The sequence below is a fragment of the Notothenia rossii genome, assembly GCF_949606895.1.
Source record: "Notothenia rossii genome assembly, chromosome: 5".
Lineage (NCBI taxonomy): Eukaryota > Metazoa > Chordata > Actinopteri > Perciformes > Nototheniidae > Notothenia > Notothenia rossii.
In genome coordinates this window covers 1,690,437-1,709,647 of record NC_136903.1, presented here as the reverse complement: position 1 = coordinate 1,709,647, position 19,211 = coordinate 1,690,437, and the positions used below count along the sequence as shown (strand labels likewise).

The 19,211-nt window shown below is 43.5% G+C and overlaps 1 protein-coding gene across 1 annotated transcript in view; it reads right to left on the bottom strand.

The window, feature by feature from the left end:
• immp2l (inner mitochondrial membrane peptidase subunit 2) overlaps positions 1-8,403 on the bottom strand; it is a 110,729-nt gene extending 102,326 nt beyond the window's left edge. Inside the window, exon 1 of the mRNA XM_079684021.1 lies at positions 8,296-8,403. Coding sequence (XP_079540147.1) covers positions 8,296-8,297 — 2 coding nt within the window. The 5' untranslated portion in view covers positions 8,298-8,403. The remainder of the gene's footprint in view (positions 1-8,295) is intronic.
• Positions 8,404-19,211: the final 10,808 nt, after the last annotated feature.

The following is a 19,211-nucleotide window of genomic DNA, read 5'->3' as shown; positions in this document are numbered from 1 at the left end:
TCTCTCCCCCCTTTTCTTTTATTTGAAAAAACCAACATTGACGATTTCCCTCAAAAACTTTGATTTTAAACCCTTTTACTAAATGTTGACTTTTAGATTTTACATTGAAAAATATCCTTAAAAATAAGATTTTCTTTCCGTTTGTTTGAATTGTGTTCAACCCCATTGAAGTAAAAGTAATAACATGAAACAAATCCTTATTAAACAACCAAGTACTCAGTGTTTCCTGGTAGAGCTTTAAATGTATATTTACGTCTGAATCTGCCTCCTGATACAACACTTTATTTGAATGTGTTTTTATTTATTGTTGCATCTGCTGCCTCCAAGTGTGTCACTCCCCCCGGCGTTAGCATAGTTAGCGTAGCGCTTCCCTCTGCCCTCATTATGTCAGCGTCTGAGGGAAGATCCACCGCGGCTAAACGAAGCATCACACACACCAAGGGATATCCCAGCAGGGCGCAGGAGTGTGTGTGAGCGGAGTGTGTGTGAGCGGAGCGTGTGTGAGCAGAGTGTGTGAGCGGAGCGTGTGTGAGCGGAGCCTGTGTGAGCGGAGCCTGTGTGAGCGGAGTGTGTGTGAGCAGAGCGTGTGTGAGCGGAGTGTGTGTGAGCGGAGTGTGTGTGAGCGGAGTGTGTGTGAGCGGAGCGTGTGTGAGCGGAGCGTGTGTGTGTGAGCGCAGCGTGTGTGAGCGGAGTGTGTGTGAGCGGAGTGTGTGTGAGCGGAGCGTGTGTGAGCGGAGCGTGTGTGAGAGGAGCGTGTGTGAGCGGAGCGTGTGTGAGCGGAGCGTGTGTGAGCGGAGCGTGTGTGAGCGGAGCGTGTGTGAGCGGAGCGTGTGTGAGCGGAGCGTGTGTGAGCGGAGCGTGTGTGAGCGGAGCGTGTGTGAGCGGAGCGTGTGTGAGTGGAGCGTGTGTGAGCGGAGCGCGTGTGAGCGGAGTGTGTGTGAGCGAAGCGTGTGTGAGCGGAGTGTGTGTGAGCGGGGCGTGTGTGAGCGGAGTGTGTGTGAGCGGGGCGTGTGTGAGCGGAGTGTGTGTGAGCGGAGTCTTTGATGTGTTACAAGGGAGGAAAACTATTTTAAACAACAGCTAATCTCATTCTTTATAACGTCAATGAATATCCCCCAACTGTTGGTCTTCATTTTTAATTATCCTATTTATTATTAACATTGTTTATTTATAATTATTTTCATATTTTTGTCTTTATTTGAATTATAATTGTTTTATTAATTTGGTTTTATTTCTGTCTTAATTTACTGAGTTTTATTGATCTGTTGTTAGATTTTTAATTAGCAATAACACTCTTTTATTGGTCTATTTTTCTTACTTTAATTATTTATTTTCTATATTTTTGACTTTTTTTCCAGCATAATTATTATTATTTATTTATTTAAATGTTTGTGTTTTTTATTTATAATTGTATCTTTATTTCATTATTATTGTTAGTTTTTTATTGTATTAATCAATTGTGTCTAATTTCTGTATAGAGAGCAATAGGAGCGTGCGTGTTCCGTAGTGATGTCACTATGTTCAAGAAGTAAACAAAGGAGCCTTTGCCGACCATTTACATGCACTCAAACAGGAAATCCCCCAAAAAACCTCAAGTATCAGTATGTAGCGTCTCTACTTTAAAGAGTCCTCTCCTGCTGATGTTCAGGTGTATATCAGTATGTAGCGTCTCTACTTTAAAGAGTCCTCTCCTGCTGATGTTCAGGTGTATATCAGTATGTAGCGTCTCTACTTTAAAGAGTCCTCTCCTGCTGATGTTCAGGTGTATATCAGTATGTAGCGTCTCTACTTTAAAGAGTCCTCTCCTGCTGATGTTCAGGTGTATATCAGTATGTAGTGTCTCTACTTTAAAGAGTCCTCTCCTGCTGATGTTCAGGTGTATATCAGTATGTAGTGTCTCTACTTTAAAGAGTCCTCTCCTGCTGATGTTCAGGTGTATATCAGTATGTAGCGTCTCTACTTTAAAGAGTCCTCTCCTGCTGATGTTCAGGTGTATATCAGTATGTAGTGTCTCTACTTTAAAGAGTCCTCTCCTGCTGATGTTCAGGTGTATATCAGTATGTAGTGTCTCTACTTTAAAGAGTCCTCTCCTGCTGATGTTCAGGTGTATATCAGTATGTAGTGTCTCTACTTTAAAGAGTCCTCTCCTGCTGATGTTCAGGTGTATATCAGTATGTAGTGTCTTTACTTTAAAGAGTCCTCTCCTGCTGATGTTCAGGTGTATATCAGTATGTAGTGTCTTTACTTTAAAGAGTCCTCTCCTGCTGATGGTCAGGTGTATATCAGTATGTAGTGTCTCTACTTTAAAGAGTCCTCTCCTGCTGATGTTCAGGTGTATATCAGTATGTAGTGTCTCTACTTTAAAGAGTCCTCTCCTGCTGATGTTCAGGTGTATATCAGTGTGTAGTGTCTCTACTTTAAAGAGTCCTCTCCTGCTGATGTTCAGGTGTATATCAGTATGTAGTGTCTCTACTTTAAAGAGTCCTCTCCTGCTGATGTTCAGGTGTATATCAGTATGTAGTGTCTCTACTTTAAAGAGTCCTCTCCTGCTGATGTTCGGGTGTATATCAGTATGTAGTGTCTCTACTTTAAAGAGTCCTCTCCTGCTGATGTTCAGGTGTATATCAGTATGTAGTGTCTCTACTTTAAAGAGTCCTCTCCTGCTGATGTTCAGGTGTATATCAGTATGTAGTGTCTCTACTTTAAAGAGTCCTCTCCTGCTGATGTTCAGGTGTACATCAGTATGTAGTGTCTCTACTTTAAAGAGTCCTCTCCTGCTGATGTTCGGGTGTATATCAGTATGTAGTGTCTCTACTTTAAAGAGTCCTCTCCTGCTGATGTTCAGGTGTATATCAGTATGTAGTGTCTCTACTTTAAAGAGTCCTCTCCTGCTGATGTTCAGGTGTATATCAGTATGTAGTGTCCCTACTTTAAAGAGTCCTCTCCTGCTGATGTTCAGGTGTATATCAGTATGTAGTGTCTCTACTTTAAAGAGTCCTCTCCTGCTGATGTTCAGGTGTATATCAGTATGTAGTGTCCCTACTTTAAAGAGTCCTGCTATGATTGCTTTCAGTCTGATGGATTTTCTATTTAAAAAACAACCACAAGTCACGCAACTTCATTTTGTTTTTCCATCTGAATGAAAGTAACAGACTAAATTGTGACTACATTACCCAGCATGCACAGGAGTGTTCTCCTCGTTATCTCTGCCCTCATTTGCATCTCAGTTTGTCTCGTCGTTGGGGATGAGATGTTTTTAGAAACCCCGCGGGCTCTTTGTGTTTCTTCGCCTCAAACACTTTGTACCTGATTTCCTCTCAGTGGGTTTTCAGCGTTTTTGAAAAACCAAGTGAGAAAAACAGAACAAACAGATGTTTTTTACGCGTCTGCACAGATCCCCGGAGACTTTGAGGAGCAGGTTTACGGAGAGGCTTTGTGATGACTCTACTTATTATAATTATTAAAACATGAAGTCTGAATGCTGTCAGAGTTTCAGCTCCAGAAGCGTCTGAGCTGAAGGAGTTGAAGTTTACAGACAGGTCTCTAATAACCATGCGGCACATTTCACTTTCCTTCCTCTTCTGTAAACTAAAATACGACTTCTCGAGGACTGCCACACACTCCGCGTCATGCCACTAATAACACCAAGAAAATAGAGTTGGATATGAAGTGTAGGAGCCATTAACTGAGTTTATTATGTACGTTTTGTTTTCATTTGGATTGTTTAACCTGTTAAGGCATTTTCAAGTATCAAGTAGACCCTCCAGAAAAACGCGGGCTAAAATCCTTGATTATGCGATTAAACATGTTTTTATGTGATTTTATGCGGTGAAATTGCGGAAAGTTGCGAAATATGCGGGGGAAAAGAATAACAATTTTTTAAATATTGGGCTGTCTTATTTATTCTCTCTCTCACACAACCTGCCACTAACGTTAAACCCCTTTACTATTTAATTAAACACATTCAATGTTTATTGTAAAAGCAATTGGGCTATTTTAATCACACACACACACACACACACACACACACACACACACACACACACACACACACACACACACACACACACACACACACACACACACACACACACACACACACACACACACACACACACACACACACACACACACACACACACACACACACACACACACACACACTTCTCCGACTCATTCTGTTTTCATTTACTCGTTCGTTATCTGCAGCTTCAATCTTGTAGCTACTCACTTCGTTTCTTGTAGCCCTCTAAAGGGTTTTGGAGGTTGATCCCTCGGTGAACGTGAGTTGAATGGCTTTCTTGTCCGCAGCAGCAGAAAGCACTTTAGAATGTTTGAATGAATCAAAGTGGGTCGCCACCGTCGATTTTCTCTTATGCTCCAACACACAGTTGCACGGGGTGCAGAATAGTTCCCCCCACGTTTTGCCCGGTCTTTAGTAGAAATGTTCGTCGGTAAATGAGCTCTATACAGTGTTGTTTACATTCTGTGATGCGCGAGCTGATGACGTCACGACGAGTTAACTTCTTTTTTTCTCAACTTTGTGGAAAAATGCGGGGATTATGCGGCCTTTTGAAAATCTGCGCCATTTTGCTGATTATGCGGTAAATTCTGAGATCGCAGAATCGCGTTTTTCTGGAGGGTCTAATCAAGAATAATGTACCTACATTTGGATTGAGTTATAACAGAACCTATGAGGCAACACACCTGTAGTGAATGGTCCAGTGCTTCGTATATGTTTCTGTATGTGGCCCACAGTGAAAAAGGTTCTGGGTTTTTAAAATTGGACGGTTCATTTGTCTTTTAGTCTGAGTGCTGCTGACAGGAAGGCAAGTGCTAGAGAGTGGTTAAACTATAGGAAACACCTGCCCTCGATGAGTCGATTTACATAATGAATGATATGTTTAAGATGGAAAGGAGTACGTTTGCTTTGAGTGCAGCAGGGAATCTTTTTGAAAAGATACATGATGGATGTTACACCTAAAGGACCATCATTGCTTTGTTTGAATGGTGGTATTCACACAGGGACTACCCTCTGTATGATGTGATACACAGAGAATAATCTTTCTGCCACTATCATAATATATTTCACACGTTTATAAAGCATTCAACAACACAAGAAAAATAAAGACGTCTCCCAGTGTCAGAGCAGGCTCTTTCCCAAAGTCCTGAGGACTCTCCTTCACTTCCTCCCTTTGTAACCCCACGCTCAATTACATCACTCAAGTAGAAGTACAGATACTCATGTTCAAAAATACTCTGGTGAAAGTAGAAGTACTGACTAAACTTCTTTACTCAAGTCAAAGTAAAGAGGCTTTGAAATGTACTTCAGTAAAAAGTACCCATAACTAGCAGCTGTTTCAAAGAGTACCTGACCTCCCTTTATATTAATAGAACAATAATGTCATTGTTAGCTAATGAATGTTTCCATGGTGACCAACGGCAACATGACAACGTTTCCATTGGTCCCTCTTCTTTAGAGAAGACCAGGAAATGATGGATACACGGATCGTGTTCAAATCAATAGGCACGCAATGATTCTAAATAATAATGATCACGCCACCAAACACACATTCAGACTAAAGGAACCAGCCTGTTTGGAAAATGAGAGAAGTAGAAAGTACAGGTATTTGAGTTCAACATGTAAGAAGTAGAAAGTACAGGTATTTGAGTTCAACATGTGAGAAGTAGAAAGTACAGGTATTTGTGTTCAACATGTAAGAAGTAGAAAGTACAGGTATTTGTGTTCAACATGTAAGAAGTAGAAAGTACAGGTATTTGTGTTCAACATGTAAGAAGTAGAAAGTACAGGTATTTGAGTTCAACATGTAAGAAGTAGAAAGTACAGGTATTTGAGTTCAACATGTAAGAAGTAGAAAGTACAGGTATTTGAGTTCAACATGTAAGAAGTAGAAAGTACAGGTATTTGAGTTCAACATGTAAGAAGTAGAAAGTACAGGTATTTGTGTTCAACATGTAAGAAGTAGAAAGTACAGGTATTTGAGTTCAACATGTGAGAAGTAGAAAGTACAGGTATTTGTGTTCAACATGTAAGAAGTAGAAAGTACAGGTATTTGAGTTCAACATGTAAGAAGTAGAAAGTACAGGTATTTGGGTTCAACATGTAAGAAGTAGAAAGTAGAAAGTCGTCAGTAAAATAAGTAGTGGAGTAAAGTACTGATACCAGAAACATGTACTTAAGTACAGTAACAAAGTATTTGTACTCCACAACTTCCCACCTCTGCGCTCAGGTTAAGGAGCAGATGCTAGGAGGATAGCTTTCTGAATGCAGCCCTGGTTTCCTGCTCTCTTGTGATCGTAGGAGTGGGTTTCTCCTCCGCAGACTGCTGCTCAGCAAACACCTCAAATGGAAAAAGTGACAGCGTCGCCCTCGCACTATCAAACCGCTCCGAGAGGCAGTCAGACCTGTCAGTTTTCTGCGTGTGAGATCTCACTCTGCAGCCGTCTGCAGCTTCAATCAGCCGTCTGCAGCTTCAATCAGCCGTCTGCAGCTTCAATCAGCCGTCTGCAGCTTCAATCAGCCGTCTGCAGCTTCAATCAGCCGGGAGACTTTTACAGAAACACAGCGGCAGCGTATAATGAGCGCTGAGTACAAGTACAAGTAAAAGTGGCAACAGGGAATGGGATCCACGGTGCATTCAGGGGCGTCTCGGCCATATTGGGAGGATAGCGTCTATATCAACATCAGTGGCCGTCAATATATATCAGCGGTTCCAGTCTCTGTCAGGTGTGTTGCATCCGGAATGAATGAAGTTTGTGTGAAATAACAAAATAACCCAAAACGTTCAAGGTATACACATTTAAATAAACACCTAAATAGTTTCCGTCATGTTCAAAAGGGGCAAGAAGAAGCTTAAACACGTTTCTGGTCCCCCTCGAGCAGAAACTGTTAATGAAAATAAAAGCTCAGGTCATCGTCCGTGATATTTCATTCTTTGTTTTTGCTTCTGGGTGCATGAAACAACCTGAACGACTCACTGTGAGTTTAATAAGGCGGAGGGTTTCATTGACTCACATGACGGGGACGACGTCGCCTCGTTAGTTTAAAGAATGAAATGTAATCCCATGGTGCTTTTTTGTTTGTTCGTTGGTCATACCGTGACATCCAGTGATTACAGAGCCTACTGACCAAGGGAAGAAGTGACGCTACCCCGCTGTACAGGTTAAGCTCCTCCAACACTAACCGTGTTGTCGTCCCGTTCCCATTATCTACACCACAGATGACTCCTAAATGCTTCTGGAGACACGGAACAACCTACTTGCTGTGTCTCGTTCAAAAATGTTAGTCTTGTCGTGTTTCTTAATGGTTAGTAAAGTCATTTTTGTCTCGTCTTCCACTTCCTGTTTTATTTTGGTACTCTTTTGTGTCTCGTTCCAGGTCCCTTGACTCCCTGTCCTTGTGTCCATGCCGTTATTAACCTGAGTGTTTCCACCTGTTCCCACTTACCTCAGCTTTAAATACTCCATTCAGTGTTTCTCACAGAATTGGATTCTATTTGTGGGGGCACCGCACCGCACCCCCCCCCCCGGCAACAAAAGCCAAAGGCCCCTTAACCTATTCGGGTGGTCCATGCATCCACCCCCCCCCTCAAATAAGATAATACATGCGAGTTCATGGCTAATGTAGACAACGATCTTGTTGCTCTGTGTTGCGTTGTTAATGAGTGAGAGACCGGAGTTGAGGGTCCGTGGGGGGGGTTTATTCTCCCAGAAATATCATTTATAATTTACAATTCAGGCATCTAGCAGACTCCTTATTCCAAAGCAACTTACAATGACCAATTACAGGGACATTCTCCCTGGAGCAACCGAGGGCTAAGTGCCTTGCTCAAGGGCACACTAGTAGTGGTGTTCCAGGCAGGATTTGAACTCACAACCTTCCGATCATCAGCCCACCTCACTATCCATTAGACTAACAACAAATACAAATAATATATATTTTTTTTTTTTATGAGATCCATTTGTGGCGGACGATATTCATTTGTGGCAGCCCACCACCGATAAATCAATGCATGGGAAACACTGCCAGTCTCCTCTCGTCTTGTGCCAGTTCGTAGCCAGCGTTTCCTCTTGCCTGTTTCATGTTCCTGAGTTCTTTGTTTCTCATTCTGAGTGATACTTTTTGATAAACCTTATTAGTTATATTATTCTGAAATAAAGTATTTTTCTTATACTCTAACTCTCTCTCCTGGAGTCGTGCATTTGAGTCCTACTGCCTTGCGTTTCAAGTTCGTGACACTACTGGTTATAAGACGGAGGGTTTCTTTGACTCACATGACGGCGATGACGTCGCCTCGCTGGACTTCGTAGTTCCTGACGCTCCATCGGTTCAGCAGAACGACGTCACAGTCAGACCCCCCCTCCGGGTTCAGGGAGGGCTGCAGAGACAGAAACACAGATTATATGGACTCTCATATTCTTATTATTAATGTATGTACAGGTACAATGAAATAAAGACATTTCTGTAAAACCTCTCGGTCATTTCCCTCTCTTGTTTAGGAACGAATAATAAAATAGGATTTGTTTGCAACTGGTCAAAGATGCTTATCCCCAGATCAAGGTTCAAGTTTTACTTTCCCTCAACAAACTTTGGGTTTAACTCAAATGCTTCGCTGTAAATGAAAAATGACAAGGCTAAATAGACAATAACACAGAAGACTATTTCAATCTCCCTTCAGGGCTTCCATCGGCTCAGATCTGCAAAGGAGGTCCATTATCCTCTTTATTTATTTGTCATGAAGACAGTTTGTGATTGGTTGGTCATCCCCATCCCTTCTTTAGCGAACAGTATATTAAAAACCTAATAGAAATGTTCTCTGGCGTGTTTAGTGAACGCCTTGCTGACAGCTCCGTCACACACCTGTCCTCCTCAGATACTACACACTCATTACTCTCTGTTTGTGTCACTTCCCCTGACGACGAGCGTTTCATTACACAGGAAGTGAGCAGGCCATTTCACGCCTGCCGACTTAATATTTCCTAAACTAACTGACAGCATGGAGACACACATTTCTCTACATGCTGTCTCTGATGCCGCTTTCACACCAACACGGTTCCAGGGCCGGTTCGGAGCTAGAGCGAAACTCGATTCTTACCAAGCTACGTCACGTCATACGTCACGCTTACGTCGGAAGCGGGGGCGGGATCAACCTCCTGAACAACAACTAGAAGCCCATTATCCGAGGCATCACCTACCCGTCGGGAACCCTTCACCCACGCTCCTTCACAAAACTACAGGTACGGGCGATGGAGGTCAAAATATTGAAATGTTGAGATAAAGTAAAAATATTGACATTTGGAAAAAAGTCAACATATTGAAATTGAGAAAAAGTCCAAATATTGATATTTTTGGAAAAAGACAAAATATTGAAATGTTGAGAAAAAGACCAAATATTGAAATTGAGAAAAAGTCAAAATATGGACATTTCGAGAAAAAGACAAAATATTGAGGAAAAAGTCAAAATATTGAGGAAAAAGTCAAAAAATTGAAATTTGGAGAAAAACTAAAAATATTCAAATTTGGAGAAAAGTCAAAAATGTGAGATTCTCAGAAAAAAATTTAGAATCTTCCCAAGAGGAAGCTGGAGGGGAGTACGCGGTCCAAAGCAATTTTACAGCAATTGCAGCGAAAGATGGAAACCGCTGGTTGAAAGTTGCTTGTGACGAACGGACATTTCGTGGCGAAGTCGTCCCATTATTTCCATTTGGTTTCGACAAAACAAAAGTAAAACGAGCAGCGCTTCAATACAATCGGCCATTGTTGTCGATGTGAGGGGTTTCCGCGCGGTTTGGCTTTATGAAGCAGGCACGTAAACGGTTACGTCATGACGCAAAGGATGACGCAGCAGCACTCGGGCTCTGGGCGGTGGGAACAAAACGGAGGCTGAAAATTAAAAAGGGTTCCGAACCAGAAGAGCACAAGAGGAGAACGGGAGCTGCGTTACAGCTACATGGCAGAGTGTCGTTTTTACAGCAGTGATGCAGAAGCTATAAGTTATTTGTCACTATTATGATTTATATTTTATTATTACATTTTATTTTTATTGTATTAATGTGATTTTTTTTTATTTTATTTTCCTTAAACGATAGCAGAGAGATGCAAGTGCCGAAACATGTTTGAAAATGAAATGTTTTTTGGGTCAGAGAATGTAAACATAGTGAAAAATGTACTCAACATATAGGGTTTTGAATGGGCGTGGCAAAATGACTCTACAGCGCCACCTGGATCCCAGCCCTATCAGCGAACGTCCAACATGTGTGACATTTGGTCTGTATATGTAACACAGGGAGAATGTTAAAAAATGATATCGGAGCGAGACCGTAAAACCAACAGGAAGTGGGATATTTGGAATGTAAGGCATTTGTGTGCTACGACACAGGAACAGTGCAGCAGAGAGTCGGACCATTCATTTAGTTTTTACAGCCATGATATAATTAGTTATAAGTAATTATTACGATTGTTATTTTACTATGTATTATTATGATTATTTTAATATTATTATTTATTTTGTTTTATTATTTGTTCAGCAATAAAATCACAGATTTAAGGGACAATTTATTTTTTGAAAATAATTTTTGGAGCAAAACATTCAAACCTGTTGAAAATGGGCGTGGCTCAACAGCGCCACCTGGATCCCAGCCCTATCAGCGAATGTCCTACATGTATGAAATGTGGTCTGTATATGTAACACAAGGAGACGGTAACACAATTATATTGGAGCGAGACCTTAAAACTAACAGGAAGTGGGATATTTTGAATCTTACTTTATTTTTTGATAATTAAATGGACTATTTTGTTTCCCTCTCCTGTAGTGTGTTCTAGGTTTTAGTGCATGTAAATGGTCTGCAAAGGATAACATCCCTGTGTTCTGTTTTAATATATAATAAGTGTAAAAAAATGTTATGGAGTTTCAAGAGATTATTTTATAGTTTGTACACACATGCACTTTGAAGAAAATACAAACTATTTAATGAAAGATGAAAATCGACTAAGTCACAAAGCAGGTGAATAAATAAATAAAATATTAATCAAAATAAAAGCAAAAAAGTAATTGAAAATACAATTCCATAAATAATCATATAAGGAGGAATAATAATACAAATGTATAATTAAAACAACAGGATGTTTAGAGTTACATTAAAGCTGGTTTCAGGTGACAGTGACACATGATTTTAATCAGTTTAAGACCTTTGAAAAGGTCCACACACACACACACACACACACACACACACACACACACACACACACACACACACACACACACACACACACACACACACACACACACACACACACACACACACACACACACACACACACACACACACACACACACACACACACACACACACACACACACACACACACACACACAGTACTATATTATTTAAAGAATTGAATCAATGTACTATAATAAATTAATGATTTACATGACATATTTACATTTATAACAGGAAGTTTAAATCTAAACCTTGCATTTATTTATCGACTTATTAATCAGACTCTAGGAAACCCAAGCCAAGAATAAAGAGAATCAATTTGATATAATATATTATTAACTTAATGAAAATCCAGTCAAACACACGAACATCTTTGGATGGAAGTTCATGGATGTATTTTCATGACTCTTCACACACGTCGGATTCTCCGACAGAAAATTAAAAAGTCACAACGTCGTCTGTATTCATACCGCCGTTACTCAGGGAACACTGTTCCCATGACAACAACACAAGCAGTGCAAACACACACACACACACACACACACACACACACACACCAACACACAGAGTGAGAGAGAGAAAGACACATACAGACAGAAAAACAGACACACACACACAAACCATTGAGAGCCATTGAGTCCCACCCACACAAACAGAGGGAGAGAAACAAACACACACAAATACATACACAAGCACACACACCAGAGAGACACACACACACACAAATACATACACAAGCACACACACCAGAGAGAGAGAGAGAGAGAGAGAGAGAGAGAGAGAGAGACACACACACACACACACACACACACACCAGAGATGGGGTCGTTACTCAAAAACGCGTTACTTTACTCGCAGGGCCGCCCCTCCCTACAGACAGATCACGCAGACTGCTGAGGGAGCCTCATCTGTGGTCTCATTTATAACGCCGTGTGTAGGATTCACGTGGGAAGGTTGCTTACGTAGTAGAAATCCAAAAGACAGGTACAGAAATGTTCCGACATTTTCAGATTCACCAAACATTGCGTACCGGCGAGGAAAGTTCGTATGGCACATCCTACGCCTGTTTCCCTTTATAAATCACAACCGACTCGAAATGCGGTGAAGCTTTTGCGGGCTTCACGTAACGCCCATATTTGCCTATAAATAGTCAAAGAAACGCCCTTTCATTCATTCATTCATTTTGACTGACTGCATGGAGAAGATAGCAGGAAATGAGGACAGAACAGCTCAAACAGACATCTCATACCGTGTCAGATTTTGGTTATTTTGGGGAGGTGGAGATAAATCATATTGATTGGTGGATGCAGTTTGAACCAGAGTAGCAGCATGGAGGTCGGATCGTCACCAAAATAAATAAATAAGTGGTCCGAAAAAGGTTCATGACCAAATAAATACACATAGCCAGGGGTGCACATAAGTGGTACGCAGGTACGCATGCGCGGCAACAATCTGAAATGCGTACCGTCACTTGTGTCACAAAGCGCATTTGCGTACCGACGTAGGCTACTTGTGAAGCTTTTCCAGAAGGCGGTTAGATCCCCGGACGACAGTCGGTTTCCGTGTGCACAGACAGGGCTGCTGTTAACGTCGGCCTGTACAGCAGCACTGCGCTAAAACAGCTGATCACAACGTTCACACGCTCTGTGGTTCCCCCCCCCCCGTTGACATTCGCGATACAGAGGGCTTCATGGGAACTTTGAGGGGAGCCAGAAGTTGGAGTACCAAACACTGACTCCAGGTACTCATCTGAGTACCTCACTGAGAAAGTTGTGTGCACCCCTGCACATAGCCTTCCTCAGGCAGTGTGTTTGTACCGGGGACAGGAGACCCCCCCCCCCTTAATGAGAAACTGTAAGAAATGATCGGGGAATCCCTCCGGAGTGGAGTCATGACGACTGGATCTGAATTATGTTTTTGTATTTGGTGGTTTGTGTCCCAGCTGTCGATCAGCTGTGCGCAGCGTCTCCACTGCAGCCTGTGCATATCCGTATTTATTTATTTCTCCCAGTTATGTTTTTGTGTGCACTGAGGAGTCTCAAACAGGCGTTTGTTAAATGATTTTAAGATTGGCTTTAATCAATGTTTGAAAAGGAATTCTTCATATATGATAAATGAGAGGTAGCATTTTATTGATGGTATTATTTCCACATATTTCTCTCCATTCTTCTTTCTGCCAACGGTGTTCCAGTTTGTCGTCTCTCCCGTTTTTGTGCTTAGTGCGTACGCATGGGTTAGAGTTTGCGTGGAGGACCGCACGTTTTCCCGTCAAGTTAGTATTTTATAAATCGCAAACATTGCGTAGAAACTGCCGTGCGACATTTTGTTAGCGTATATCCCTTTATAAATGAGGTGCCTGAAGCGCAAAGGCGGCACCTACAGTGTAAGCGCGCCACAGTTTTCGCCGCTGCGTGGCTCCACGAGCACCCCGTCGACGACGAAGCCTGCGACACAGAGGGCCTCATCATATAACTGCGTGTTCGCTGTTTACCATCATCATCATCATCATCATCATCATTATTTAAAGAGACTCTTGGTTCATTATCACAAGACATACAACACTCAGACTCATTACTTTACTCGACATCCTCACTCTGGATCCGGAGGTCCTTAGCCATTAGCTTCACGTTAGCATGTGTTCTTTGCAGGTGCTTGTTGAGGTTTGACGTTTTGTTTGCAGCAGTGGATAAAAGCTTCTGTCCTGGACACACTTTGCACCTCACCGTCACATTCCTGTCCTTTTTCCGGACGAACTCAAAATAATGGGCAGACTTCCACCCCTCGAAAGTTATCGCTGACTCAGCCATGTTTATGCACTGCATGTGGACGCGCAAGTCGCGCAAATGTTACGCAAACATAAACCTGCGGCGGAAATCCTTCTTGTCTTTCAAAGGGAGAATCTAGTCATTCTTTATGTTAGTAGGCCAACTCTAGTGTGATTACTGATTTATAAAAGTAACGCGTTACACTACTCCGTTACCGACAAAAGTAATATTATTACAGTAATGCGTTACACACAACTCTGACAAGCACACAGACCAGAGAGAGACACACACACACCATTGAGTTACACAGAGAGTGTGTGTGTGTGTGTGTGTGTGTGTGTGTGTGTGTGTGTGTGTGTGTGTGTGTGTGTGTCAGAATCACTTTTGAACCGTCATTTGTTCTCTCTAATCTAATCCACTTTAAGATGTTACAGTTCTTATGATGTCCCTCCCTGCAGAGACTACAGGCGGATGCCATTCAGTTCAAACACACAACATTATGTATGTCTTTTATTTACAAAGCTTTAAGAGGTTAATGTCCCCCGTTCAAACTTGAGAGTGAGCAGCGTCCACCACAGGATCCTTCACCTGACGTACCAGCAGAGAGCATGATGGGAATATTCTCATCTCATAAATTACATATTATCCAGCAGCAGATGAACACTACTGAGGGGTCAATGTCTCTTTTTAATAACAGACACATATTACTCTGTCACACTGAAGCAACAGAGATTAGATGTTACAGTTACAGGCAGACTTTCGCTGCAGATATAGAAACACAAATGTTCCACATGAAGAAACATCTTCATCAACATCACATGCAGCATTTAGAGAACATTCAGCAACTTGAGGAGACATGGCAGCGTTTACTAAAAGCTGCAGAAACCAAACGCTGCAAATACAAAACGCTGAAGAAGCTCAAACACAACGGAGACCAGGGGACACTAAAGAGTGACGCAGACAGCTGGAGACCAGGGGACACTAAAGAGTGACGCAGACAGCTGGAGACCAGGGGACACTAAAGAGTGACGCAGACAGCTGGAGACCAGGGGACACTAAAGAGTGACGCACACAGCTGGAGACCAGGGGACACTAAAGAGTGATGCATACAGCTGGAGACCAGGGGACACTAAAGAGTGACACACACAGCTGGGAGACCAGGGGACACTACAGAGTGACGCAGACAGCTGGAGACCAGGGGACACTATAGAGTGACGCAGACAGCTGGAGACCAGGGGACACTAAAGAGTGAGACACACAGCTGGAGACCAGGGGACACTAAAGAGTGACACACACAGCTGGGAGACCAGGGGACACTACAGAGTGACGCAGACAGCTGGAGACCAGGGGACACTATAGAGTGACGCAGACAGCTGGAGACCAGGGGACACTATAGAGTGACGCACACAGCTGGAGACCAGGGGACACTAAAGAGTGACACACACAGCTGGGAGACCAGGGGACACTAAAGAGTGACGCAGACAGCTGGAGACCAGGGGACACTATAGAGTGACGCAGACAGCTGGAGACCAGGGGACAATAAAGAGTGACGCAGACAGCTGGAGACCAGGGGACACTAAAGAGTGACGCACACAGCTGGGAGACCAGGGGACACTAAAGAGTGACGCACACAGCTGGGAGACCAGGGGACACTAAAGAGTGACGCACACAGCTGGGAGACCAGGGGACACTAAAGAGTGACGCACACAGCTGGGAGACCAGGGGACACTAAAGAGTGACGCACACAGCTGGAGACCAGGGGACACTAAAGAGTGACGCACACAGCTGGGAGACCAGGGGACACTAAAGAGTGACGCACACAGCAGGAGACCAGGGGACACTAAAGAGTGACGCAGACAGCTGGAGACCAGGGGACACTATAGAGTGACGCACACAGCTGGGAGACCAGGGGACACTAAAGAGTGACGCACACAGCTGGGAGACCAGGGGACACTAAAGAGTGACGCACACAGCTGGGAGACCAGGGGACACTAAAGAGTGACGCACACAGCTGGGAGACCAGGGGACACTAAAGAGTGACGCACACAGCTGGAGACCAGGGGACACTAAAGAGTGACGCACACAGCTGGGAGACCAGGGGACACTAAAGAGTGACGCACACAGCAGGAGACCAGGGGACACTAAAGAGTGACGCAGACAGCTGGAGACCAGGGGACACTATAGAGTGACGCACACAGCTGGAGACCAGGGGACACTAAAGAGTGACGCAGACAGCTGGAGACCAGGGGACACTAAAGAGTGACGCACACAGCTGGGAGACCAGGGGACACTAAAGAGTGACACACACAGCTGGGAGACCAGGGGACACTAAAGAGTGACGCAGACAGCTGGAGACCAGGGGACACTAAAGAGTGACGCACACAGCTGGGAGACCAGGGGACACTAAAGAGTGACGCACACAGCTGGGAGACCAGGGGACACTAAAGAGTGACGCACACAGCTGGGAGACCAGGGGACTTTTGCTTCTGTACTCTGTGCTCTTTCATTCCAGTAAAACTCCTCAGAAACCATTAGAAACCAGTATTTGACCAATAAACAAAACAACTGACAAAACTTTGAACTATGAAATATATTAAACTTTGGTGAGCTTCAGCGGGGTAATGCCATATAGGAGCTCCCTCACAAATACCCAGGGGTTAAATTGGGCTGGGGCTGTCCGGGGCTAAGCCCTGGCACACAGGACGATGCTCTGACGTCATCACCCTCACACATTTGTCATATGTTTACAAAAAAGGATATATATGTTATGACTTTTCTCGTTCTTAATATAGACTATATTTAGGGTCGATATGTGTTGACTTTACTTTAAAATAGCAGATCTCTGTGACCGGATATAGTTTGGCTTAGACCCCGGCCCCACGAGAACGCATACGGTAAAACGCATACGCAAACGCAAAAAAGTCTTCCGTTCACACGCATTCGATTAATTAACGTGTCCGTTCACACTAGACCGCTGGAAATGCTGGAAACTATGTAGTACATATGCCAGGCCTGTAAGTGGCGCTGCTGCCGCCCGAAATACACCAAAAGCAACGAAGAAGACCCCGGAGCATGGTTGCCATGGTTGCCCTTCTGTCTATTCTCCGCGGTGGACGGCTGTTCTCCTGCTGTATCTCTCAGGTAGTCCACCAGCAGATGAAAATAATATAATAATATTTAATAAACGGTGCCTGCCTCTCTTTTCCTCCCCCTCTTCTGACAGCCCAGCAGCAGCAGGAGACGTGGGGAGAGGGAGGCGGGCTCTTTCATCGTTATCAGAAAATGATCATATAGGGCTTACACACGGAGCCGTTGGACCCCCAGAGCGTTGCGTATGCCGGTCTACCCACCTTGGGACCAGGGGACACTAAAGAGTGACGCACACAGCTGGGAGACCAGGGGACACTAAAGAGTGACGCACACAGCTGGAGACCAGGGGACACTAAAGAGTGACGCACAAAGCTGGGAGACCAGAGGACACTAAAGAGTGACGCACACAGCTGGAGACCAGGGGACACTACAGAGTAGGGATGTCCCGATCACCTTTTTTTGCTCCCGATCCGATTCCGATCATTTGATTTTCACAATTTGCCGATACCGATTTTTCCCGATCCGATCTTTATGCAATGCATTAAGAGAAAAAAAAGCATTCAAGTTGTCCCTTAAGGTTATTTTTCTTAATTTAAATTTGATATTCTATCCAACATGGATATAGCTTCTTTCTTTCACAGCAGCATTGGATCAGTTCAGTTGTGCAGCATTGGATCAAAACTAAATAAAGCTTTCAGTACTCGTTAGCTTACTGCTACAATTAGACACTGCGCCCACTCTGTTGCCAGATTTGAGAGAAATAAGCAGGTCTATGAAAACAAGCCCCAAAGAAGCAACACATACATGATGTTGTGTCATTTGAAACCAAAACTAAGGCCTCAGGATGACTTTAAGATTTGAACATGGTCATTTTTGTTTTGTAACATTGAATACAATATTAAAAAAAAGTATTTATAAAAAAAATAATAATAAAAATCCCGATCCCCAATTTTTTTCTCCCGATTCCGATCTTTTGAAAATCACGTGATCGGCTCCGATCCCCGATAACGTGATCGGATCGGAACACCTCTACAGAGTGACGCATAAAGCTGGGAGACCAGGGGACACTAAAGTGTGACACACACAGCTGGGAAACCAGGGGACCGGAAAGAGTGACGCACAGAGCTGGGAGACCAGGGGACACTAAAAAGTGACACACACAGCTGGAGACCAGGGGACACTAAAGAGTGACGCACACAGCTGGGAGACCAGGGGACACTAAAGAGTGACGCAATCAGCAGGGAAACCAGGGGACACTAAAAAGTGACGCACACAGCTGGAGACCAGGGGACACTAAAGAGTGACGCACAAAGCTGGGAGACCAGGGGACACTAAAGAGAGACGCACACAGCTGGGAGACCAGGGGACACTAAAGAGGGACGCACAAAGCTGGGGGGCCAGGGGACACTAAAGAGTGACGCACACAGCTGGGAGACCAGGGGACACTAAAGAGTGACGCACACAGCTGGGAGACCAGGGGACACTAAAGAGTGACGCACACAGCTGGAGACCAGGGGACACTAAAGAGTGACGCACATAGATGGGACGCTTGGTGACGTTCAGAATGATAAAGCTGAACAACTGACTGTTGTTTGAAACTTACCTGAAAGTTTTGATGGGCTTAATTTAACAATGTGGTCACATGACTCCCTAAAGGTTTACAAGTGTAAACTCCTCATTTAGCCTCCTCTGGAAGTTTTGTCTCTGGCAGAGGTCGACTTCACGACCCGCCACACGCAGCTACATGAATAAACAACAGGAAGCAAACAGGCACTACTAATATGCATGCTCATTAAAAATAGAGGGCAGATTGTTTAATGCATAATGCAAAAACACAGCAGGGATAATAAGCAGCACGACAGGAAACCAAATCGGTCAAAACCCAAGAGCACTCGTTTTGTTTCAGTGTTTCATATTTGTCCGTCTCTGCCTCTCAATGAGCAGCTTGTTTACCGTCGGGACCAGAACAAACTTAAGTCAAAGTAAACAAACCAAACTGTAAAAGTGAAAGTCCTGCATGCAAAATCTTACTTAAGTAAAACTAATGTTGGGCTATAAAGGAACTACAGCACGGTCTAGGGATGTAACGATACCAAAAACTCACGGTACGATAAT